Source organism: Sinocyclocheilus grahami, unplaced genomic scaffold, assembly GCF_001515645.1.
Source record: "Sinocyclocheilus grahami isolate Dianchi unplaced genomic scaffold, SAMN03320097.WGS_v1.1 scaffold332.1, whole genome shotgun sequence".
In the NCBI taxonomy this organism is placed as follows: Eukaryota; Metazoa; Chordata; class Actinopteri; order Cypriniformes; family Cyprinidae; genus Sinocyclocheilus; species Sinocyclocheilus grahami.
Window position 1 is genome coordinate 473,395 of NW_015505511.1, and position 27,991 is coordinate 501,385.

Below are 27,991 nucleotides of genomic sequence, written 5' to 3' on the forward strand. Positions count from 1 at the left end.
TATTTCACACTGGAAATCTTGTGCATTTGAGCTCAAAAGATATGCGAACTTCGGATATCTTTCTGAGGGCGTGTGTATGTGTAAGTGCATATGGGCAGGCATAGATTTCCATGTGAGGACAGAGACAGGTGGATGAGGCACTGGATCCTGATTGGCAGGGGAGGACATGTTTCTAGGTAGTTCTTCACAGCGATTGGTTGAGGAAGGCAGTATCGCTGTGGAGTGACAGGGCGTGATTGGCATCCACAGGCTGATGGTGCTGACAGATGGTAAAATGCTATGCAAGCTCTGGACAGATCCACTCACAGGGTGGTTGTAGTTGGGGCAGTCAGGGGGGCGTAGTTTTTTGGTGGTGGGGGCAAAGAATGCTGGAATGGATGCCTCGAGAATGTTGCCCTGAACTTGGATAAAATCTGCTTATGTTTGGAAACATCTCCCTTTTTAAATACAGAGACGAAAATGGTCTCTTGTGTCAACTTGATTCACTGTGACATTGCAATGAGCTGCATTTCAAAACCGGTTAGCCTGCAAATCGGCCAATTAATCTATTTTGGTTCTGCCTAGTCAACAAAAAAATTTACACCCTGCCTTAGGGACCTCCTTTAAAGGAATCGTTCAACCAAAAATTGTGATTATTTATTCATATTTGGAAAAAGTCATGTGGTGCAACCAAGATTTATAGAGTCTGAGACCCTCATGACTGTCTTAAGGTCGGTAAATCTCTTCAAATATCAGATAGTTTGACCTTTTTATGACAAGGCAAAGCTGGTCCAGGTTGTAAAATGTAATGTGATGCAAATTCCCTAAAAACATAATGATATTTTGGAAGTAATTGTTTAGGAGATGATGGAAGTGCACTTACTGATGTCCATCATTCCACTGTTTAAAATTTTTTTTTTTCGGTGCATACTGGACTTGAGACAGCGTGGAACAGATTGTGTGAATGTTGTGTGACTGTGTTGGCCTGAATGTGTGAATGTTGAATGTAGTCCACATTATGATGTGCTGAGCCGGCTGGACTTAGAATACACATAGGCTGGTGGTCCCAGAGCCAAACGCTCTGCAATCATCTGGCCTCTGCCCTCAACACGTGCTGTGACATGTACTGTCAGCAACCTGCAGGTAGGTGGGCGTCTTTTTCCTGTGGCTGTCAGCACAGGGTTTGGAGCCAGATCTCCACTGCCCAAACCGACCAATCATACCAGTGTAGAGTACCCAAGAACACTCAGACCGAAGGAACATTGGACCTGCTGTTAGGAACTCCGTTCCAAAACCTAGTGAGTGGCCCCGGCGCCTATATAGGCAACATCCTGAAATGGAACCTAGCGAGTGACCGATTTGGAACGCTTTATATATGCAGCAGCTCTGCACACCTCACAAACTGCATTCTCGCAACTGATTTCAGTGGATGTTAGCATGTTGCTAAGCTAAACAACATGATACTCTAATTAGGGCCATATGATTTTCGCCACATTGAAAACGTGGATGGAATCACAAAATCCAATGTGGAATATCTAACACTAAAATGTTGCAATGACAAAATATTGCACTAAATTAAAAATTCAAATGTTACAAAAAAATTTACAATATTGATGTTATAATACTGGTAGCACTAATATAAAAATGTGATGTTATATTTTACAAAAAAGTAACAATTTTGAAATGCGTTGATGGTTGAATTTTTTTGTTTTTTTATCTCAGTATTCCTATCAATGTTGCAAAAAGTTTTTTTATGCATAATAATAATAATAATAATAACCCTAGAATGTGATCAAACAGTTTAAAATAGCTGGGCTAAGATATGTAACAATTTTTATGACTGCAGAAATATGTTAATTCAGTACTCACCTTATCCCACCGGTCACAATTGTGACCGACCATAAAACACAATTTTTCACACACTTTTCCCCCAAAAATTCAAAAAATAATTATTGATTATTTCAAATTACTAATGACACATCATTTGGATATTTTCATGTCTGGGAAAAATTTGGGATTAAACGGATTAAATTGTTAAAGTTTTATGCATTCATATGATTACCACTGTTTTTAGTAATAAATGTGTTTTAAATCATAAAACATAGCATCCAGAAAAATGGAAAACACTGAATTTGCAAATAATTCAAATGGAATAAAAAAAAATGATTTCATGGGTCACTATCTAATTGACCGTTCGCAAAGACCCGCCCTCCTTAGTTACTGTTGCCATCCCCGACACACAATGCCGCTCTCACACTACATACATGTTCTCACGCAGTGAAAACTGACAACAGACCGACAGACAATACAGAGCAGGTTACTTCTGGTATGAAACAAGGTCCCAGGACTCTCAGCTTTCAAATTGCGTCATTTTTAAAGAACTTCAAACAATAAATATCGTTTTGTGGCTCTTTAATGTGTCGTGACAGATCGCTGTATTGCCTCAGTTCAAACACGAAATAAACATGAATAAACATCAGAATGTATCTTATTTCAACCACAGAACACACCATTTTTCAAGTTTAAGTCCACTGAACGTTATCTACTGTCCTGTCTGATTTGTGGTCAAGGCTAGAAGGTATACAGCTGTGGCTACTGGGCATGCGCATTTACATAATTTCCTAGCAATATCACGTGAAACCCATGAAAATGGTTTAGAACATGGCGCCATAGTTTCATCACTTTAGAGTGTCGCAGTGACCGTCTTTTTGCTGTAAAGAATCTGCCATAGTTTAATGAGTGGGAAGATTACATGAAGCGACGCGAGGTTAGCTGCATTAAAAACAGATGAGCGCACATGTGCATAAAGCTCCCGATCGGGCCGAAGTTCACGAGATTTTGTCCACAGAATGATAGGAGCACACGTTTAACTGGGCATGCGCATTTACATAATTTCCTAGCAATATCACGTGAAACCCATGAAAATGGTTTAGAACATGGCGCCATAGTTTCATCACTTTAGAGTGTCGCAGTGACCGTCTTTTTGCTGTAAAGAATCTGCCATAGTTTAATGAGTGGGAAGATTACATGAAGCGACGCGAGGTTAGCTGCATTAAAAACAGATGAGCGCACATGTGCATACAGCTCCCGATCGGGCGAAGTTCACGAGATTTTGTCCACAGAATGATAGGAGCACACGTTTAACATATAATTGTATTATTTCACACTCAGTATTTTAACTTAAGTGCTGCAAGTCATGCATACAGCGCCGTACATGACAGATTTTCTGGTACGCAAAACAAGTACTTTAAAGGAATTCCTTAGCTTTTTGCCGTTACTGTGGCAGCCAACAACAGCACAGCTTAACCCTCCGCACATTTGTATATTTAGTTATACTGAAAAAGTTTCAATTCAGTCGATCTTTTTTACCCCGTTTTAACATGGATTTCTATGGAGACCGGCCATAGCTGTCGGGAAAGATGGCGGATAGCAGCGGCGGCACATAATATCCGCTTTCTGATTGGTCAGATCGCCTGTCAATCAAGCACTTTGCAAACGGTCAATTAGCATAAAAGCATTCCACAATTAAAAAAATATATATATTTTACTCAATATTTATTTATCACTGAGCTTGTCACAGTGCATTCTTGGATTGTTTTCTCTGACAATACGTTTTGTGTTAGACGAGCATTTAAGTGATGATTTAAAATTCTCCATCTATAGGCAGCTTAGTTTTGAACAACAGAATCTCATGGCAATTCTTAAATATTTTACATTTTGTCATATGGTGGCTAATTTGAATGAACTTGTAAAGTCTCCCATATTTAAGGGTGGAGCTTCATGCTTCCTTTTTTCCCTCTAAAACCATACGTTTCCATGCAGATCACATTGCACGAATTCATATGAAATCACCACCGTGTAAAAAATACATATTTTCTCATGAGATCAGGCTGATTTTGGATCGCAACCAGAGTTTCTTGTCTAGAGTTCGAAAGCATGTAACTCTTGAGTATTTAGTAGGCACTAAACCAGTCTAAAAGTTTTATTTCTATGTTGAGGCAATGACAATTTTTAGGCTGCTTGCTTTGTGCGAACACTGTAACACCAGTCATCACCTTTGATGCACAATTATATCACAGCTACATTTGTAATTTACATTTATAGCTTGGTTTTATTACAGAATCAGGATTCGTATGTGGGAATTAATCTGTGTAACAATGCCCTATTTGTTCACGCATGCTTTCGTCCTTTAGAAGTGCTTGTAAAAGTCACCATATGGTACGACTAAATGTGGACCTTTTAAAAACCTCTCGGGGGAATGTGATGTGATGGTTGTGATGTTACTATAGCACATGAATCACATTCCAGAAGCCTGCGATGGTACGCTGTTGCCTCTTGGACTGGACTGTGGTTTGGGTCACACCAGAACATCGTAAATCTCTCTCTTCTCAATGGTGTTTGGCTCAGACACTCCCCACAACCCCGACTGGCCAATCCGCACTGACTCGAATGACTTGGCCAAGTGGCATAGGCTGCATTTGCTGAAAGGTTGTTAATGTCGAAGTGATTTATTGGAAGCAAAATTATTTGCGTGCTTCACATTTCTGCTTTCTAAATTTTGATTTTATGCTGTAGCTGTATATGTGTTTATAGTGTCACCTCTATGATGTTTATGAAACGGACAGTTGCGTTTCTAAAATCTGATTGGTTGTCATACATCAATTGAATTTTAGTTGACTTGGGACATTGATGTACTCTACATTGTAAGTTGAGAAAGCTGTAAGTTTAGAGAGTATAGACTATAAAAATATATATATTTTTGAATTAGTAAAGAATATAGGAGTATTGCAAATAAATTGTAAAGATGATTGGAGTATGTTTTATGATACTACTATTTCAGTCTTTCTACTTCAAAATGTCACATTTAATATGTTACTTGCCCTTTCTTTGCCCTTCAATTTCGAAGTAAAAATAGTGTATATCCTACACTTTTTTTCTCATTGTACTCAACTAATAGAAAACATTTGGTTGGTCTGTTAAACATAATAGAAGTTCCATAAAGTTACAAATAATGTTTTGTAATTTTGTTTTGTAAATACATTCTTATTTAAATGGTACACTAATCACCCGAATGGTGACTTTAAACCGCACAACTGGTACAATATATCATCATGTAAAATATATAACCGTGCTACATCAGGGTTATTTTCGTTAACTAAAATGATTACAAATATTTTGTTAACTGAAACACAAAAATAAATATTAGATGAAATGGAAATTAGACACGTTTAAGGTGACACACAAAAAACTGAAAATAAACAGGAAAATGGAATTAAAATCTAAAACAAATGAAAAATAAATTAAACCCGAATAGTAATATAAAAAACTAAATCTAATAAAAATGACAAAAGCACACAGCAAAATTACTAAAACTTCAACCAAAATTAAAATGAAAATCTAAAAATAATAGAAATACATTTTCTGTTTTGATAGTTAAAAATCAACCTTTAAAATAGAACAGACAAACTGAAAGTTGTATTTTTCTTAAGGTATTTTTTAAGGTAACACCACGCTTGTGCTACAAATGCCTCAAAAAATGACACCTCAAAGCGAGGAGAGATGTGCTGTTAGTTTTCTATGCAAACAGATTTGTGATTTTAGCTATGAAAATCCCATACACTTACATTTTAGGGAAGAAGCTAAGCCAAAAGTGTGAGATTTCTCTGTTAACTCTAGAGAGATGTGCTGTTAGTTTTCTATGCAAACAGATTTGTGATTTTAGCTATGAAAATCCCATACACTTACATTTTAGGGAAGAAGCTAAGCCAAAAGTCAGTTGAGGTGTGAGATTTCTCGGTTAACTCTGTGTGGAGCATGAGATTTTCTGAAGCAGCAGATTTATCTTCCAGTACACACTGCCCTCATTAGGCCGCATATGGATTGTAGTACACAATTAATATCTGGGACGCTTTGGTGCCAGTCAGAAATCTGTCAGCACCATCTAGTGGATTTGCTCTTTTATCTGCTTATGGCAAAGAATGAAATCAGTCACGTGGAATTACAGTTTCTCAGAGATCAACTTAAACCATGATGAATCACTCTTTCTAATTATATTACATCTTCATCACATTTAGTTCCATGTTGTGACTTTTCATTACACTTCATTAATAATATATTACATTTTATTACAATGTTTTTTTTAAACTTACCATTTGTTTATATTGTTTTTTGTTGCATTTGTTTTCCTTTATTATTATTATTACTACTACTACACAATAATTGTTTACTTGTTTATATATTTTATTTTGAATGTGATTTCATTTATTTTCCTACTTATTAATTTTTTAAGCTATAGGATAGTAATATGTATAATATGTATATAATTGATTAATATAGTTTACATTTTTCGACATATTAACTGTTTTAATTTGATTAATTTTCATATTGTTATTATTACAACAGTTTTTGCTTGTTTATAAATTTTAATTTTGATTAGTTTTCCTTTATTTTATTTATTTTTTTAACCTGTATGTCAAAGCAGTACAGTTTAATTTCTCTAATCGGCACGTGTTGTTGGTTTTCCTCTCTTTTGTTTTGGCATCAAAGTAAAGGTCTAGTTTTACAGCAGTCACACTGTACCTGTCAGAGGGTTTTGACTGAGTGTCCTGTGGCCCTGTGTGGCTAAAAAAGGGGAAAGAATCTGAAATGCTGGTTGTTGTGTCGTCCGGTCTGAATGCAAACAGATGGCTGGCTGTAAATCTGTCACATTGGCACCTCGCTGGGAATTGGATGCTGGGTCGCTTGTGTACAAAGGTCTGTTTATGGCAGGCCGTGAAGAGCACTTAAACTACCGCCTAAAATTGTAGTTGATTAAGAAATAAATGGTTGCCAGATAATCAAAATGTTTTTATACAAGATCACAAGTAACAATATTGCAGTATTATTTAAGAAAGTATTTTAGTTGTCATATTAATGGCTATTTGTGACCCTGGACCCAGTCATAAGGGTCAATTTTTCAAAATTGAGATTTATAAATCATCTGAAAGCTGAATAAATAAGCTTCCCATTGATGTATGGTTTGTTAGGATATGATAATATTTGGCTGAGATACAACTATTTGAAAATCTGGAATCTGAGGGTGCACAAAAATCTAAATATTGAGAAAATCGCCTTTAAAGTTATCTAAATGAAGTTCTTAGCAATGCATGTTACTAATCAAAAATTACGTTTTGATGTATTTGGCTATTGCTACAAATATACCCCAGCGACTTAAGACGTTGTGCTCCAGGGTCACATATGTTATCTAATTATTAACAAACAGTGAGCAACAAACTTTAAATAATTGCTATTATTGTCTATATGAAAATAGGCTAATATAATTTAAAACTTCATTACATTTCTTAGATTGTTGGCTATTGCTACAAATATACCCCAGCGACTTAAGACGTTGTGCTCCAGGGTCACATATGTAAGCTAATTATTAACAAACAGTGAGCAACAAACTTTAAATAATTGCTATTATTGTCTATATGAAAATAGGCTAATATAATTTAAAACTTCATTACATTTCTTAGTATGTTGCTTGGTATGTCAATTAAATCAAAAATACATTAAGCATAAAGTAATGTAATAATGTTTGTTGATGTTATTAATGGAAGTAATTTGAAAAGAAAGTAATGTCGTCTGACTTCACCACGATATGTGTCCTCTATGGGTGCATGTTTTAAAAGGGTTGTCAAAATGCAAATGCAAACCCTCATTTGAGAAGAATACTTTTGAGTAGAGCATGACCTGCTGTCTAAAGTAAATCAATAATTAAATAATAAAACAGTATATGCTAATGTATTTGTGTTTAAAATGATTTGCAAACTCTTAAACATAAACCAATGTATAAAACGACAATAACTGCAAAGGTAAGATACAACAAAATTAAATTGATTTTTTTTTATCAAAAGAATTGAGAATTAAGGTTTGTTTGAAACCAACATACAAAACGACTGTGTTGATTTATTTGTGCTTTTGACATAAACCCTTATAGATAGCGAGATCATGTAATTATTTGTAAATATGAGATTGTCTCTCAGACTCTGTAACTGAAAGTCCGTCGGCTGAGTTTGCTCAGATTACTTTTTCAGAAACAGCTCGGCTTCAGGGCTTGGTGACCATGTGTGTCCGAGTTTCAGATTGCATTGGTTTTTACTTTCAGATGAATTGATTCTGTTTTATTATTCAGTAATTATTCTTGAAATATTGCATGGAGTGTCCTCATAGAGTGCTTTGCATCAACCAGGGCTGTGCACTATTGAGAAATTAATTAAGAATGAGCTTAGCATTTAAATGGGAATTTAATTTAAAGGCTGTAAACAAAATGAAGAATGAATTCAAATTTGAAATTTAAAATGAAATGATATTCAAAGAAATCCATAACTACATTCTAAAAAAATGCTGGGTTGTTTCAACCCAATGTTGGGTCAAATATGGACTAACCCAACTGTTGGGTTAAATGTTGGTTACATTTTTAAATTAGCTTTTTAACCCAACAGTTGGGTTAGTCCATATTTGACCCAACATTGGGTTGAAACAACCCAGCATTTTTTAGTGTACTGTTTTTTTTTTTAAATAATATCATTTTCAGTTTGAATTACAGATGAACAAGTTATCAAACTTGCCAGTTCAACATTCAAATGTAGAAACTAGAATTAAAATGAAATGATATTCAAAGAAATTCATATAACTACTGTCTTTAAAATATATATATCATTTTTAGTTTGAATTACAGATTGAACTGTAATCTATTTACTGGAATTGAGTTTGAATTAAAGTAATTGATCAGTCCAACATTCAAACAGAATATTAAAATTAATTCAATTTAATGACAAAACATAAATAATTACATCATTCATTTTAATTATTTGTTTATTATCAATACATTTTATACAGTTTAAAATTGACAAAAAATAACACCTTGAAAGCATCTAGCCATCAATAGAAATGTTAAATCATTTATATAAAATGAAACTTACATTTCTGTTACTTAATGGGATATTCAAGCTTGAAATGAAATATAATGTTAATTTTATGGCCCATGGAGGAACAACGCTTCATTTTCACGGAACTTACCCAAAATTTTGATTTGAGTATTCATAAAGTAATGTGAAAACAATGTGATGAAAAACTACAATTCACTTCAAACATTTAGTTACTAAATTTCCAATTACTAGATGTGTGTTGCATTTCTTATAATATGGGCTACTTTGCATATTTTTTAGTTTATATATATTTTAGCTGTTACCTGCGGAGTTAATGGTAAAGAACATTTTAAACCTTAAAATAAAATAACAAAGTTGTTCGTTCTTAACAGCTTACATTTGTAATAGCACATATATTGTAAAGTGGCTGCCAGGTTTCTTGGATTTAACGCTCTTTTAAATCTTTGTCACACATCTCAAGGGACTCATTTATTTCCACTCTGAACGCGGCCTTCAGATGTAGTGTGTGTTAAAGTGTGAGGAGAAAATGTTTGTGGTGTGGCGTTTCTGGACCGGTGTGATAGATGTGGAGTTGTACGCCGAGACAAAGATGCGTGTTGGTTTTGATGAAGCGATTCTTTGAAATGTAACATTGGGACGTTTTTGAGCAGTCTTGGGGGTTGTTGCGATTTTTGCTTTTTGTGTTTGGTTGCGTTTTTAAAAATTGCATTTAAAAACAAAATGATAAAGATTATAAGAGTGTGTTAGGGTAAATTATTATTGGAGTACAAGGAAATACTTCATACATTTTCATATTAAATTTGATGTTACTTGCAGTTTCTTTGTAATTGTAAAACTCAATTTCTGAGTGAAAATAGTTTCTGCACCATTTTTTTTCAGTGTATATGGCGTTAGTTATGTTCACTTTTTACAGTATAGTTTAACATAATTTTATAATAAAATAATCATTTTAGTTACCAAAAAAGAAAGGATTCTTATATTGATTTACCAAAAAAAAAAAGGTTGGTTAAAAGAGGTATTCGCTACATATTGCATTTGAAAAACATTTTTATATAGTTAAAATATAATCTTTTATGATGGCTAAATAAAATAAATAACTAAATAAAAATGAATGAATACAACAATTTTTTGTTGTACATACAGCTGATAACACTACAGTGTAGCCTAATTTGTAATGTATAATAATTTGTACGTTTACACTTTAAGTTCAATAAAGTGTGCTTGCATTTGAAGCCAATGTGAAAAGAAAGCTTCTACATGCAGTACATTACATTTCAGACACCAGATGCCCCTGTAAGCAGTAATTGAATATGGTAATATACGCGCACTGCTACAAGTTTGTGAGGGTTTTTCAGGATAGACAGCTTCTGATTTCCTTGTTGAACTGTTTATGTTCAGGAGTACATTTTTGAATGTTATTGCAATAAAGGAGAGATGTGTTTCTTGAGACATTTTGAACTTTGAATTTTAGATTCTTCAGCAGGTTATTATTTACCTTTTTATGAATTTTGATATAACATGGTTAACTGCTGTTTAATTCCAGAATAAAAAGGGTGCAAAAGTTTGTGTACAGTTATTTTAGCATTACTTACATAAACACTATAATCCTAAAAATAACCAAAAAGAGCAATAAATCAATGTCAGTGTAAAGTTGCCATTTGAAATTTCGATTTAATGACTATGTAATGCTTTACAGCAGTAGGACATGGTCACACATACCACAACATTTAACACATGAACCTACAATAAATATAGCAAACATTACAGTAAATACAACCAAAAGAACATATTCTAATTAAAACAAAAACTATATTAAACCTATTTTTAAGTATGTTTGCTACTTGAACCTCTACTATTTAACATGCATGGTTACACTCTAAAAAATGTTGGGTTAAATATAGCCCAGCGCTGGGTTAAAAAGGGACAAACCCAGCTATTGGGTTGTTTTGACCCAGCGGTTGGGGTCAAAACATCCCCACCGCTGGGTCAAAACAACCCACCCGCTGGGTCAAAACAACCCACCCGCTGGGTCAAAACAACCCACCCGCTGGGTCAAAACAACCCACCCGCTGGGTCAAAACAACCCACCCGCTGGGTCAAAACAACCCACCCGCTGGGTCAAAACAACCCACCCGCTGGGTCAAAACAACCCACCCGCTGGGTCAAAACAACCCACCCGCTGGGTCAAAACAACCCAATAGCTGGGTTTGTCCCTTTTTAACCCATCATTTTTTAGAGTGTATGCTATCAGTAGGCATATGAGTAGACGTTGATAAATATATTTGTAGTAGTTGTGGTTTCTTTGTGGATTTTCTCAATTCTCAGTTGCCTGTGCTGGTAAATTTTGTTTTTGTAGTATTGGAATAAATGCAAATGTGTGTGTGTGTCTTTTTTTTAATGTTTGTGAAAGAAGTCTTATCTCAATATGTTCACCAAGGCTGCATATATGTGACCCTGGACCACAAAACCAGTCATTAGGAATCATTTTTTAGAGTGTATGCTATCAGTAGGCATATGAGTAGACGTTGATAAATATATTTGTAGTAGTTGTGGTTTCTTTGTGGATTTTCTCAATTCTCAGTTGCCTGTGCTGGTAAATTTTGTTTTTGTAGTACTGGAATAAATGCAAATGTGTGTGTGTCTTTTTTTTAATGTTTGTGAAAGAAGTCTTATCTCAATATGTTCACCAAGGCTGCATATATGTGACCCTGGACCACAAAACCAGTCATTAGGATCAATTTTTCAAAATTGAGATTTATAAATCATCTGAAAGCTGAATAAATAAGCTTTCCATTGATGTATGGTTTGTTAGGACAGGACAATATTTGAGATACAACTATTTGAAAATCTGGAATTCTATTTTAATATATTTTAAAATGTAATTTGTTCCTGTGATCAAAGCTGAATTTTCAGCATCATTACTCCAGTCTTCAGTGTCACATGATTCTTCAGAAATCATTCTGATATACAGTTGTGCTGCTTCATATTTTGGAATTGTTGGAAATGGTGATACATACATTTTTCTTTCAGGATTCTTTGATGAATAGAACGTTCAAAGAAGAGCATTCATCTTTTGTAACATTATAAATATTTTTACCGACATATTTTAACAGTTTAATGGATTGTTTCAGAATAATAGTATTAATGGTTACACTTTATTTTACAGTATATGTACTTACAGTGTAGTTAAGAAGAAAGTACTGGGTAATACGAGGTTAAGGTTAGGTTTAGGGTTAGTATTAAGTTATTATCCAGTTATTATAATTGCTGTAATAAGTGCATAGTATGAGCAAAAGTACATAGTATGAGTGTTACCATATTCATTTCTTTCTCAAAAAAAAAAAACATTGAACATTAGAGTGTATATCTATTTCCATAATTTCCATTTTATTTTATAATTTAATGTTCATTTTGGCCACTGCGTCTTTTCTTAACATGTAACGAATTCTGTATCTGAAGCATGATGTCATGCATTTCCAGCCAATAAAAGTTCAGCTCTTATAAACTGGAGCAGTTGCTTTCGGGACACAGTTTGTCGCATAACGAGGTCAGCGGGGTGTGACCTCTGTACTCTCGCCAATTTATCCCAGGATTATCTAGAGAAAGACTAAGAGTCACGCAGATTGTTCCTTCCCACGGCCCTGATTGGTGCAAAGACATTGTAAATGCACAATAGCGTATAATTATGCTCCGCACATTTCCTGTCCTAAGACAGGCTTGTATTAATTGGCGAAGGGCATTTGGCACCTGCATCCTCTGCTTATATGAGACGACTCAAGTGCAAATGCGAGCGGGCAGCTGTGAGAGCCGTATTGGTTTGCGGCAGTAGCTAAACTTGGTGTGTTGTGTGTCACTGACATATTTTGGGCTTTTGAGTCATGAAGATAGGACGATGCCGCCGTAATGTCCAATGGTCCTCTTCAATGGCACAACCATGTCAACGAAATTGCAGACGAAAAGACTGACAGGTAAATCAACCAATCACGTTTCGTTTTGTGCCACGTCATGTTTAGGGGCATGGAAATGTCCCCACAATAACAGACCGGTGTGTAAAACTCTTGGACACATTTGAAAGATTCTATGCCGCAAGCTTTACATATTTCACATACTATTGAAAATCCACTGTTTAGTTGATCCTGATAAGCACTCTTCGTCACAGTTGTAAGCACGACCGGCTTTCTTCTTCCATGAGGGGGTTTGGCATCATGGCATCTTTGTTTCCAGGCAGAACGTTAAAGAACGCGACACACTTGTCTCCTGGAAATTCTGTATAATTCAACCAATCCGATGACGACTTCGAAACTCCTGAAGTGTTTTAAATTTTGTGTGTGATATGCATCAAACGTTCAGCCAATGGACTAACAACAATGAAACTAATATCATTATATCTTTATTTGTGGTCTGAGAAACATTAAAGTCAAATTTAGTGTTTCTCAAAAAACACATTCTTGGTCATATTGCGCATGCTCCCAAAACAATTTTTCTTTTTTCAAACTTCCATCAAAATGTATAACTAGCTTCTTTCTTTTTGACTTTTTTTCTCTCCTCCAACCACTCAATGATAGTCTATTTTTCACAATGCAATCAATTCCTCAAGGATAAAATCAAGTGCCACCCTACATTTTTTTGTGTATTATATTAGCGCTAACCATGTATGCGCTCTAGAATTTGCTTGGCTCTTGCTGTGTAATGTCATTGACAGATGAGAGTCACTGTATCCCTTCATAAATATCAGGAGTGCTTGAAACAGAGGTGGCCTGGTTGCCAATCTCTCGCTGCAACTCTATATTCATTAGACTAATGCTTGAAATACTGATGTAGCCATGTGTTTGGGTATAGATATTTTGGTTTGTTCTTACACATTCACTAAGGGGTATGTTTCAGTTGCCAATAGTGCCCTGTGAAACACTTCGATGTATATTCCTCCATCTTTGACTCAAAATCAAAAGAAGCTATGTATTCTGAGTCTGAAGTGCACTGCAAACAACATATGGAACAAATCTGTCAGTATATCACTTAAAGGGTGAGTAGGTGATTTGATTCAAGAACATTTTTCGTAAGGCTGGTTGAAAGTCTTTACACATCTCGAAAGTTAGGGGATCTAAATGTATTTATATGTATTTATATCACCTGTGGAAGGTGTAGGCCCATAAAATGTTCATCCAATCATGTCCCTCGGTCTGATGGCTACGATAGGTTGTCCTACCTGCCTGTCAACATATGTATTCGCATACCTCTGTGCACAGTGTTCACGCAGACATGATACGTCATCAGCACATTACATTACGCTATTGCAAACCAAGTGAGAATGAAAGCGTTATTATTGTAATATTATGCGCTTTTGTGTTGTAATGTTTTCTCACCGGTGAATGAGACATGAGGTAATCTGACAGCGCTGCATTCTGTCTCTCTCGTGTTTCTGGTTAGCCTATGCTCTGCCTGTGTGCGTTCATGTGTTTTGGAGGAGGCGTGGCTTTGGAGAGTGATTTGCAGGGAGGGTGGAATCTTATGCTTTCAAAGCTAGCTTGCTATTGCTAGCCTCTCCAAAATTCCCTATCCTACTTTTTACAGGAAGTGGAAATGTAAATTACCCCTCAAGTCATTGTACACTGCGTAGGAATGCTGTAAATTGGAATGCAACTATGGTCTGTCTCCTCCATACAAATTGTTAATTAAATGTGTTATAAATATGAACACTTGTGTAATGAGTAGAAAAACAGACATCTTATTATCTTCTGGTCTAAAGAAAGAAGGGATAACTTATTTAGAGCCGGTACTGATTTGTGAACTTTACGATCTGGAAAGGCTCCTGTAAATCCATGTCATACTCTTAAATGACTACAGCACTACTCTGGAGAGGTGCTAATCCCGCCAAAAGATTCAGTTGCACAAATTCAGATCTGAAAGGATCTGAGGGCCTCCCCTTGTTCCAGCTTTTTCTTGACTGCTCATGCATAACCTTGGTCTGTGTTTGAAACACCAGAACACCTGGAATCTACTTCATGAAAAACCTCTGAGGTTAAAGGACAAAAAAATCCCCTTATCATGGTCTGTACCTTTGAGAAACATTGTTGTTCCCTCTTTCACCACTATTACAACTTTCCCTTGGGTTTGCCACTTATGTCAGCACTTGGCTTAGATGATGTGTGCTCATCTAGAGTGGTATCAGGCTTGCACAGATATTTTGATTGATAGTAGTGCTTGCTAAATTTAGCAAACATGTGAGCGCATTAATCAGTCCACTCAAACAGGGACAGGGAGTCCAAAGTTTCTGTACTCATGTCTAGCCAGGAAGAATGTTTCTGAATTGGACAAAACCTTGAGGTTTTGCAAAACAACACCTTTCATTTTTAAAAGCTCTCACTAAAATAGTGACCCATGTAATTGTTTTTGGTTCCTGTAATGTTCTGGGAACATAAATTTTTTTTAGTTTTTTAAAAAGTTCCTAGAACAGATATTTGAGGTTCTTTTTGGATAGCCAGGAAGGTTTTTTTATGGAAATAATAACCAATTACTTCAACATAATCTAAATTTGTTAATCAGAATCAGAGTAACCATACTCTACCATTAGAAGAACATTGTGTGTTTGCTGGCTGAATGTTTGGATAGTCACTAGTTTTTACTGTGTACATTTGTCATGGATTATGGCCATTTAATTGATGAACTGTTATGTTTCTCTACACAGTACCTCAGGAGAAAAGCTTGATAATAAGTCGGCTCCTCTGGCTGGTGCTCATGGTGGAGTGGGTCAGAACCTGCTGCTGAGTCCCGCCAGTCTTCAGCTGGCTCAGCTTCAGGCCCAGCTCACCCTACACCGCCTCAAACTCGCCCAGACCACCAATACCGCCGCCGCAGCCACTGTCCTAAATCAGGTTCTTTCCAATGTGGCCATGTCCCAACCTCTCTTCAACCATCTTCGGGGTTCCAGCATGGCTCAGCCCCACAGTGGGGCCTTTCCACCTCCACCCATAGCCTTCCCACCACCAAATGCTGCACTGGGACAACTGGTTGGTGGTGGCTTTGCCCCAAATCCCACTGGAATCAGGCCCACCAACTACAGTGGGGTGTCCAGCCAGAAACCTAGTCCGCACAATGATTTTGGCAAAAAGCCTGGAACGTATACGACGGACACGGACCGTCGCTTGCAGTTTGGATATTTGGGAGGGGCTTCAGTGGTCACTAGTAAAGCATGTGATGGAGGACAGTATGGTGGAGCCTCTACACAATCCAGAAACAATGTCCACAGCAATTTTCAAAGAGACTACTACTCCCCTGAAACACCAGTACAACAAACTGGTTTCATGGGAGGAAGCAATAATCAGAATCTGGGATCAGCCTCTAAGGATCAATGGAAAGGTCCGATCAACTTTGGGAAGATGGATATAGGTACAGGAACAGGTTCTGGGGGTTGGGTACCACCCGGACCTGGGTTTGTGGGTCAGAGAGCAGAGTTGTACAACCCAGAGGAACCCACAGCAGATCCTAAGTTCAACTCGACATGTGGCCCAGGAATTGGCCCACCCATTGGACAGCAAGGGGGAATTCAACAGCAGCCACAGGTTTCCCAGGGCGAGGAAGGGGTGACCTTGCAATTGCAACCCCACCAGTTCAATGACTATCATGGGACAATACCTTCACACCTACCCCATCAGTGCGCCATTTGTGAGAAGAAGGTTTACAACCTGAAGGTGAGTAGATCTGGCTTGTTGGTTGAGATTAAAGGAAATGGCCCATTCACACCAACCTCAAAGATGGATTAGCATTTGCACTACAAATGTAATGTGTTTTCAACTACTCCAAATGTTGATTGCATCAGATACAGTTTAAGATTTCATTATAACCAGTTGTCCAGTTGAGATCAGACGACCCAAGATGGGATAAAAAATATTTTTGACTTGTATTTAATTCTGACACTCTGCAATCAGATAACAAAGACGGATCTCAATACTAGGTGTGAAAAGAATCAAATATCTGTAAGACAAACCTCAAAAGACTCTTCACTTTTTTTCCTACATGTGCCAAATTCATGCCAAGCTTTGAATGCTGCTTATGAACTGTGTATTGTATCTAAGTATGTTTATCCTGATGTCTCCAGCATCCAGTATACAGAATTGAGATCCAGTTGGTCTTGACTGCAGCAACTGTTTTTTTCCCCCAGTTATTTCTGCAGAACTGAGAGGTTTTTCATAATACTTGGCTAAAATGCGCCCATTGGTTACACTAGGGTGTAAATGCTTTTGTGGCAGCTAGCATGTGTCGAGTGGAGGCAGGTTTAGAGGGGGCGAGGACGCAGTTGTTCTGCAAGAGTTTGCCGTAATCGCATTCGTTCTCAACTATTGCTCGCCTTTTCTCTGCTGTGTATTACTAGCTTTCTAATTGGCCTAGGTTGTGGCTATGCCAGGGGAATCTCTCACTTTCATACAGTATAGAAGGATCATAGTGAAGTCTATCTGACAGGCGTATCGTGTGTGTATGCTGTTTTCAGGACTGGGACCAGCATGTGAAGGGCAAGTTACATCTGCAGAACTGTTCGCTCTACATCGAAAGGTGAGTACAAAGGAAAATACCATTTGTACCATGTTACAGCATTCATCAACTGATGAGCGGTGTATTTCTAAGTGTCTTATGATGGTGATAATCAATCAGCAAACTCTGATGCATGGGCGGCTACAGTAATAGTTGCTAACCTGGTGTAGAAACAAGATATTTTTAAAGGGCTTGCTTGTATGTGGTCTATTTTGATCCTCGCTATGTTCCAGTCATCGCCTGTGATTCTCTTGTTAAGCATTTTATGAGTACAGCCAATCTCCGTATTAAACAGAGTTATTTTATAAAGAGTCTTCTTCCATATAGAGAGGGTTATGACCTGAATTTGAGCTGTGTCATAAGATATAGTCAGACCAGATGCACTGGGATTTAGGATCTAAATGCAGTGCTGTCCCTTCACAGCCCGACGCTCGGAGCAGTGCACTTTCCAGTGTCGTCTGAAGGATGTCTCAACATGGCATTGAGTAACACTATGGCATACACGTCGGCTGCCAGTCAAGGTAAGACTCAAATCTCCAAATTTGTTCTTCAGTGTAAGTGCTGAAAATTCAGGAGACTGAAAGCTCTGGGACGTGATTTTAGAGGACTCTATTTGTAGGGCTGTCAGTACAGTGGCAGGAGAGCGGACTGTCTACAGACTGGCACACTGGGCGACATCTGCTAACACCAGTTTTTGTGTTTGTCGGAAACTTTTCACTGGTCATTTTTTATTGAATGTGTTCCTTGTTTTGATATCTTTTGATTAGACCCCATGAAATAGCATGTTTGTTAGATTTTAGGCCATCTATATACTAGTGCACTTCTTAAAGTTAACAAATTAGACATATAAAATGTACAGTCCCTGAAAAAAATATTGATGATTCATCTTGAACTCGGAGATGTAACCAGTTTTGTCAAGTATGTTGACAAAACATGTCCCTTCTCCGATACCACCTGCCATCGACTAGCATTAGCAAGACACAAAACATGGTTCAACTGCGTGTCTTTAGTTATGCTAACACTCTTACTTTTTAATTCGATTCGACCTACTTTTTTATAATTTGGTTGCAAATTAAGTGACTTTCTGTGGTTTTGCGGTGCAGTACCATAAACTAAATGCTATTGTCTATTTTAAAAAGAACTACAAGCCCTTCAGTATTCCCTGTCCCAACTTCCTGTTTCAATAGGAAATACATCAACACAATACAAAAATACTTTAGTCAAACTATTTCATGGGGTTAGATGTATGTGATTAGATGTATTCTACACAATTGTAGACAACATTTATTATATAAAAACATATATTTGGATATCTGAAGTGCCGTTTCCTGTTTTCTACAGATGCTTCAACTGGAAGTGCTTCATATTTGCCTGCCACATCCATGAAGTCATTTCCTCTGGCAGGGGTGGGATTTACTTCACACCAAGCAGGGAATATATTTAAGTGTATAATTTTAGAATTAATTTTATTTTTGTATTATTTTGTCTTATTTTTTTTTTTAATGACCTGCATATGCAAGTTTAGTGTAGCAAACCAAAGCAGGCCTGTGGGTTCAAGGCTAAAGAACTACAACAAAGTCATCTTATGGTCAAGGACTCCAAACTATGTGAGAAAAGACAGAGATTAACCGAGACTGAGTTACCAAGAGAGAATCACTTTGGGGAAGGAAAATGTCATATGCCTTACAATCACAGTCATAAAAATAATAATAGTTATAATAATTATTTGGTTAATAATAATTATACTTGGACTTTTGTGCATTATAACACAAAATTTACTTAGTGTAAAGATATACACTACTGTTCAAAAGTTTGGTGTCGTAGGATTTTTTTAAAAGGGATAGTTCACCCAAAAATGAATGTTTTTTCTGGGCCTTGAACGTGGTAGTTACCTTGCTGTCTATGGGAGGGTCAGAAAGCTGTCAGATTTCATGAAAAATATCTTAATTTGTGTTCCGAAGATGAACGAAGGATTTACGGGTTTGGAACGACATGAGGTTGAGTAGAATTTTCATTTTTGGGAGAACTATGCCTTTAATGTTTTTGAAAGAAGTCTCATACGCTCACCAAGACTAATATTTTAATATTAATGTATTTATTAATGTAATACTGAAAATTACAGTTTTCTATTTCATTATATTTTCAAATATAATTTATTCCGGCATGGCAAAGCTGCTCAAGAAACTTTTCTTCTTATCAATGTTGAAAAAGTTGTGCTGCGAAATTTTTGTGTAGAAACTGTGATACAATTTTTGTCAGGATCCTTGATGAATGAACAGAAATCTTTTACGGTCACTTTCGATCAGTTTAATGCTCCCTTGCTGAATACTTTTAAATGGTAGTCTGACTAAAAATAGATGCATATTTCAATTGATTATTAAAATTACAGATAATTTATTTTATATATTATATTATAGTTTCTAAATATGTATTTTATTCATTGTTATGTATTTCATTCTTGTCACGGGTTTGCATTCTGACAGTCTGATTTTCATTTCATCTCTCATGCTCGTTCTTTGTTTGTATGAACTAATAGTAATGTGAGTCGCGCTCAGACAGACGGCAGAGTGTGACTGATGGGTCTTCACATATGGACGGCGTGAAGCATTGTTTCGGATTAGATGCTCTGACCTTGCACAGACGTCTGCCACCTATAATTGAAACCATGTCCTGTGCAGGATGGTATTGTATGCGGTTGCCAGCTTGTGGATTCGAAGACCCACACAAAGATTCTTTATGGTGGTCTTTTTAGCCAAGTTATTTATGATTTAGTCCACTGGAGAGGTGAAAGCATGGGCTAATGTTAGCTCCTATTAAACCCACCTGTTTTACAGCAGCTGTACATCGGCGGTGCTTTTAAAACTCTTTTAGTTTTCAGCTTATCGTGTGAAAGGATGCACAAACTCAGACTCTGGTTCAGAAATCAGTGCACACAGAAATTCAGGCTCTCGACAGAACTGTCCGGCCAAGTAATCAAGATTTGTGTGATGTGTTCCAGGTTTCTTTAAAGACTCTGAGGCTGGGAATTCAATTTCAGCCCACAGAATCGAAACCTGATCTTTGGGGCTAAAGGCTTCCTGACAGGGGGAATGCCAGGAGATCTATGAAATGCAGAAAGCGCATGCTATAGATTTCAGATGAACCTGTTTCAGGGCCCATGTAAAGCAGTTTAAACCCTCTCTAGATAAGCAAACAGATGTATCTGTAGCGTGATATGGTGCCCGTCATCTACAAAGAGAAAGCCTTTCGTTCTCCTAATTTATGATGTGCTCACGACAAATCTCTTCATTTCTTGCCAAATGTGACATCCACACTCTAAAAAATGGTACTTTGACACATCTCTTTACGTGACTGTAACAGAATGTAGTAGTGCTACATTATGCACTCTAAAAATGCTGGGTTAAATACAACCCAGTGCTGGGTAAAATAGGGACACACCCAGCAATTGGGCTGTTTTGACCCAGCGGTTACCTTCTGGGTAGTAACCCAACCGCTGGGTCAAAACAACCCAATTGCTGGGTTTGTCCCTATTTTATGAGATGTGTCAAAGTACCAATACATTTTTATAACTAGAGAAACAAAGCTCTGTCACTGGTGACAGATGTTGGCAGACAATGACTGAAAAATATTTTTGCTTTATGGAAACTTCAGGTACATTTTACTGGTAACACTGAATACATCAAATATGTTACATATCGTAACACTAGTTATATTTACTAGTTGTAAAAAAAAAAGTTAAATAAAAAAGATAATTGGAATACGTTTCATAAGGAAATACTATTTGAGTTTTTCTACTACAGAATTTAATGACTAATTTCAGAGTGTTACTTTCCATTTCCTGTTTAACTGTTTATACAATTTACTAACAATTTCTGAGTGAAAATAGTTTCTACGCCAATTTTTGTTCATTGTATATATTTTATGCAAATTTTAGGACATCGCATTAATTGAAATGTATGCATTTTATCCAAAGCAACTTGTGAAACCCACGATCCTTGACTCTGCTAGCGCATCTAAACAAACGTTATATAAATAAATAAATAAAAGACATATTACTGTCCCTTAACATATCGTGTGACAAAATTATGCAGAATAATTTTTGTATTATTCGGATTTTCCGCATTAATAATATTAGCAATTATATTGTATGGAAATATTCCAATATTTTGTTGGCATACAGAAAACATTTTAACAGTTATCTATAGTCTCAGCTATCTAGTTATTTCTCATCTTTATTTAGTGTTAAAATGCTTTATCACAACTTAACTTTAAATCACAATTTAGGGTTATTATAGTTAAAATCTGACTATAACAAACATTTTCTTTAAATAAAATAAACGTTAACTGAAATAAAGTATAAAAGTCAGAATTAGATTTTTTTTTTAAGCGAAGGCAGTATTTCTTGTTTTCATTTAATCTAAGTTGATGTTCTAAAAAAAACAACACTAAAAAAAGAAAATACTGAAACTTTAACTGAAATTAAAATGAAAACTGAAAATATTAAAATACTTCAAAATATTAATAAAACGTATAAGAGTATCCTGCTACTAAAATAACACCGAACCGTTATGTCAAAATTGAGGTATGTACTGAACCGTCATGTTTGTGTACCGTTACTCCCCTAATAGCAACACTTACTCAACCAATGGCACAAGTTTGGGGGCGTGGGTATCTGTTTGACCAGCCAATGACAGAGAGAAAACGTGTTTGGGGAAACCTGTTTGAAAGACTCGTTATTTTTGCAGCACTCTCTCTTTGATGATGCTCGCCTAAAGCACATTTAATACTTTACGTTTCAGTGGAGACTCTTAAAGGGGTCATATGATGCTGCTAAAAAGAACAGTATTTGGTTTAATGAAATGTGTTTGTGGTTTAAGGTTCAAAAAACACATTATTTTCCACATACTGTACATTATTGTTTCTCCTCTATGCCCCGCCTTTCTGAAACGCGTCGATTTTTACAAAGCTCATCGGTCTGAAAAAGCGAGGTGTGCTCTGATTGGCCAGCTATCCAGTGCATTGTGATTGGCCGAATACCTCAAGCGTGTGACGGAAATGTTACGTCCCTTACCATATTGTGATGCCTGCGGCAACCACATGTGACAACCCCGGGCTGGACTCCGCTTCGTCCACGGTGAAAGCCGGTTATCCACAGCACTAAGTTGAAGTTTGAAGCGAGAATAAAAGTTACGCCTTCTTTCTTTGCGTGAACATTTGGGCAGCGTTATGCAAATCTTCCCACATAGTGATGTAGATATGTTGGGGGCGTGTTAGAACGAGCCGTTTTAGGTTGGCGTGGCTGACTCTTAACTTTTATAAAGAATATCTCTTTGGATTTGAGACTTTAGTCTTTGCAACTTTACAGATCTTCTTTATGCACCAAGAGCTTGTAACACTCCAAAGAGAAAGGAAAACTTGAAATCGCATCATATGACCCCTTTAAAATAAAAGGTATTAATATGTACCATTTATGGGTAAAATAAGGTACACATATGTAACTTTTAGCTTTTGTATCTTAGAGTATCGCCCCAGTGACAGCTTTGTTCCATTTTTTTTTCTAAGAGTGTAGTTGTAGACCAATTCCGTGCCGGCCAATCAGCAGCAGCCACAGCCCCTCAGGGTTTCACTGCACTACCAGAGCTATGTTTCACCCAGCATTTCAATATAATCACCTTCACTGCCAGAACATCGGGCCACTCAACAATCTTCGACTGGCTACAAAAAGCTGAACGAACGAAATCCAAAACAATGGTGTTGCATTTTACTAGGCCAGCACACAGAAGCCTTTCACATTTACACTCTGACTTATACAGTATATAGCAGAGGCATAAACAGCCGGTTTGGCGGTCTGTTTTGGTATGTGTTTATGGAGGCAGACCAAATGTGACCTTTTTGGCACATTTGGTCAAAAAGAAAATCTGGCAGGAAGCCATTCATAGAATTATCACGAGCTCTGCGCCGACTGTTATAGTCGGTCAGCGGCCAGCCGCAGATAAACCCAGAAATCAACCATGTCTAGATTAACATTGGTTTAAGGCTTTGAATTCGTAAGTGGTTGTCACATGCTGTGCCTTTTTGGCACCGATTTGAGATCCGGTCTGAATCCGACAGTTGAATTGTTTACACGGACGACAGAATCGTCATGAGTTTCCCTGCTTTCATTCTCACGATCGGTGCTGATGATAAGTAATCGGTTCTCACGGACTCTGTGGATCTCTGTGGTGCTTACACTATAATACTCCTCCTATGGTGTGTAAATTGCAGTGTAAACACTGACCCTCGTCTCTGACCCTGCACTCATGTGGGCTGAGCGCCTCTCACACTTGCTGCTGTCAATCAAATCCTGCCTCCTCCGTGTAAAAAAACTCCCTGTATACACATCCTACCGTGCTGCAGCTTATATTACCATCATGAAAACTTCATTTGACATGCTTTTTAGAGTATTTTCGATTGTATTATACGTGCAGGTATGAAAAGGTAGTCTGAAAATATAATTCTTAAATTATATTTCCTATAGAATAAAAAATATTATTTACGTACTTCACGATGCCATAGAAGAACCTTTTTGTCTGAATGGTTCCATAAAGAACCTTTAACATCTGAAGAACCTTTCTGTTTCACAAAAGGTTCTTTGTAGCGAAAGAAGATTCTTCAGATTATAGAAAGGTAAGAAAGAGATGGTTCTTTAAAGAACCTTTGACTGAATGGTTCTTTGTGGAACCAAAAATGGTTCTTCTATGGCATCGCTTGAAGAACCTTTTGAAGCACCTTTATTTTTAAGAGTGTACCATAAAGGTTTGGGGTTAGTACGATTATTTGTAAGTATTTTTTGAAAGAAATTAAAACTTTTATTCAGTAAGAATGCATAAAATGTATATATATATATATCAGTAATTTCATTATTTCATTAAATAATCTGAAAAAGAAAAGTCATGGTTTCCAATAAAAATATGAAGCATGAAACTCAACATGAATAATAATAAAGTTTCTTGAGCAGCAGTATATTAAAATGATTTCTGAAGAATCATGTGACACTGAAGACTGGAGTAATGGCTTTTAATGAGCAGAACTTCTTTCAAAAAACATAAAAAATGTTTCTGACCTCAAACATTTGAATGGTAGCATAGGTTAATTAGATAAAAATGACATTTTAAATCCCTTCTAGGGTTTGGTATGATAATATAATATAGAATTATTATTAACATTTTATTTTCTATTTTAGATCATAGAATAATTAGCTAAAATGACATAGTTACATTTTAGAGACTTTATGAAGTTTTTCAATTGTTGGAATTAATATAATATAAAATTATAATTTTTATTATGGGATTTTATTTAAAATAGTATATTATAATATGGATTAATTCATTTTTTTTTCTTTTTATGAGACATTTATGACATCCCATAGTGATATCTCTTTTTTTTTCAGATCAAGTTTAAGCTTTCAGTAACACAAGTTCAGTTTTAAATGATACATTTCAACCTGATGTTAATGTACATTTAGACCAAAGATGCCCAACATTTTTAATATGAAGGCCCAAAAATCAAACTTAATTGAGGACTGTAGGCCAAAAGTGGATGTTGCATTATATCCAACTATATTAGATTATATTAAAGTGTATACAATTTTATGTTTGTATTTTTTAGAATTAAACAAAAATATAAATACAGTTTTGAAGGCTTTGCATATTTTTGTTTTACTAAAATTGGACATCTCTGATTTAGTCCCTCAGCTGCTACACTTTCTATCAGTATTTCAGGTGAATGTAGTATTTGAGCACCAGTAGGTGGCATTAGTGAGCACAGCAGGGGCCAGATGATGGAGCCGTTTGAACACACATGAACACAACTGCTAGTCACAGATATCTTAAACGTTCACATATATTCCATCTATATATTGTTGATGTTTTTAAAATGTTTATATACGGAATGCATGAAAATCTACGTGTCCTCTCTCAGTTTGTTCAGCGTAAAGCGTGTCCCGGACACGTCGTGCACATCTGTAACCTCCCGGAGGGCAGCTGCACGGAGAATGACGTCATTAACTTAGGGCTTCCCTTCGGCAAAGTGACCAACTACATCCTCATGCGCTCGACGCATCAGGTAAGAGATTTCAGCTCTGAAATGAAGAAAGCGATGATATATCGTGCAGTTTGTTGTAAATAAAAAGTACTGCAAGCACTTGATTTACTTGATCTTCGTACGTTTAAACCCTGACACCGATGATGTCTCCATCACCCCGATTCGTTAATCAAACTTGACTTTTTGATTGGTCCTGTTAGTACAGACTGGATCAAATTCTGGGTTCAGTGCCAAGTTTGACATGTGCCTGAAATGCCTGGCATTGAATTGACCTTGTAACTGTCTCGAAGATTTATTACGCAATTAAAAAGAATATCCGTTCGGATCACATTTGACACATTTTATGTTTCGTGCACGCTTTAACGATTTTATCTTCGGCGTCAGGCTTTTCTGGAAATGGCATACGTGGAGGCGGCGCAGGCGATGGTGCAGTACTACCAGCTGCAGCCGGCTACCATCAACGGACACAAGCTACTGATCCGCATGTCCAAGAGATACAAGGAGCTGCAGCTGAAGGTATGAAGCTCATCTGGGCTCATCCTGGTCGCGGGATTCGCACAAACCCAACTCAAGAGTGTTTTCCTTTCTGACCCAGAAACCAGGTAAAGATGTTGACTCTATTATCCAAGACATCAATTCCCAGAGAGAGCGAGACGAGATGCAGGAGACTGACAGGTGAGACCAGGACACATTTGTATTGAGACTTTTTGGGTCATTTGTTTAATTCTGGATCTACGGATTTATTTTACGATACATAAAAATGCCAATTCATATTTGTAATGAAATGAATACATCTCTTCTATCATCGAAGAATGATTTGAACTTCTAATTAGTTTAAAATCAAAATTCAAAACTAAAAATGAAAAATGGATTTTGGTCTGAAATGTGATTTGAGTAGTTTGGTATCAAATTATTATTGTTATCATTTAGAATTGTATATTATTATTTTATTTTATATAATATAATATTTTATATGTCCTGGAAATCTAAGTCATGTGGTGTGACCAACATGCAGAAGGGAAAAACATTAAAAAAAATGTCCCTGGTAGACCTTCATGACTGTGTGATAATATAGAATTATTAACTAAATTTCAGTTTTCTATTTTAGGTATAATATAGATAAATTAGCTACAATTGCATTTTTACATTTTAGATAGTAAATATAGAATACTTAGATATAGTATTATAATTGTATTAATTTTGAAATTGAAAATGCAAAAATAAATGATTAAAATTAACATTGTTAATTTTTTTGTAATTCATAATGTGGATTCAAATTAAAATATTTGTTTATTTATTATATAATAATATTATAGGTATAATATTATATAATATTTAAGAGTTTAAAATCAGATCATTTGACTTGTTCATAACAAGGAAAGGTTAGTTCAGTTTGTAAAATGACTTGAAGAATTTTCTCAAAAAACTTAATGATATTTATTAATTAAAAATGTAAAAAAATATATTTTTACAGTATTTGTCAAAAAAACTTTTTGCTTTAAAAACATGTATTTAGAAACTTTTTAAAATCATGATTAAGATGTGTACAATCACGTATTTAATATATATATATATATATATATATTTATTTTTATTTTTATTTTTTTTTTTACATTTTTTACGTGACGGTTGCACCACATGACATCATTAAATTTGAATTTTTTCTTGAAAATGGTATAAAAGCTTTTCAAGACAATAAACCTGCCAAAGAGCACAATTCTAAGAACTTTGCCACATGTGTTTTAAATGTAATTTTTTAAAGATTTTTCCTTTTCTTTATCGTTGTCTCAAACCTGCTGCTGTTTTGTGCAGGTATTTGCCGGAGCGTGCCAGATCACGCAGTCCAGTCAGTCGTTCTCTGAGTCCACGCTCACACAGTCCGAGCTTCACGTCCTGTAGCTCCGCCCACAGTCCACCGGGGCCGCCCTGTCGGCCTGACTGGAGCAACGGCATGGGGCCCCGCCGGCCCTCTTGGGACTGGACATCCCATTCCCGAGGCGACGAGGACCCCCGCGAGAGAGATGACTGGAGGAACGACGAGGAAGAGAGACCCAACGGATGGCTGTCCGAGTGCAGGAAACCCTACCTTAAAACCGGGGACCGGATCAGCCCACGTATGGGACCCGGTGACGAGCGGGGCAGGGACTGGTACCCCCGCAGAAGCCCCCAGGGTTCGTCCTTCTCCTCTTATCACTCCATAGACGACTTTTACAAGAAAGACTCACTGTACAAGACTGATAAACTGAGCAGGCCACAACATCAGAGACACGAGGGGAAAACGAAGAGAAGGGAAGGCGGCGACTACCACAGACCCCGACATTCAGAGTCAGACGTGACGGACGACACAAACTCCAACCGGACAGCTGAAGACAGAGGACGCAGCAAGAGGCCGAGCCGGAGACAAGACAGGGAGGAGAAGGAGCCCGAAAATCAGGCATGTCCTGTTTCAGTTCAGTAGGGTTCATTTGAAGAAC

The 27,991-nt window shown here is 36.6% G+C and overlaps 1 protein-coding gene across 1 annotated transcript in view; it reads left to right on the forward strand.

Annotated features, from left to right (window-relative positions):
• rbm20 (RNA binding motif protein 20) overlaps positions 1-27,991 on the forward strand; it is a 59,528-nt gene that overhangs the window by 25,136 nt on the left and 6,401 nt on the right. The window contains exons 2-9 of the mRNA XM_016295223.1: positions 15,595-16,597; positions 17,395-17,456; positions 17,859-17,956; positions 18,777-18,872; positions 25,393-25,538; positions 25,902-26,033; positions 26,113-26,192; positions 27,330-27,951. Of these exons, the coding sequence (XP_016150709.1) occupies positions 15,595-16,597; positions 17,395-17,456; positions 17,859-17,956; positions 18,777-18,872; positions 25,393-25,538; positions 25,902-26,033; positions 26,113-26,192; positions 27,330-27,951 (2,239 nt within the window). The remainder of the gene's footprint in view (positions 1-15,594; positions 16,598-17,394; positions 17,457-17,858; positions 17,957-18,776; positions 18,873-25,392; positions 25,539-25,901; positions 26,034-26,112; positions 26,193-27,329; positions 27,952-27,991) is intronic.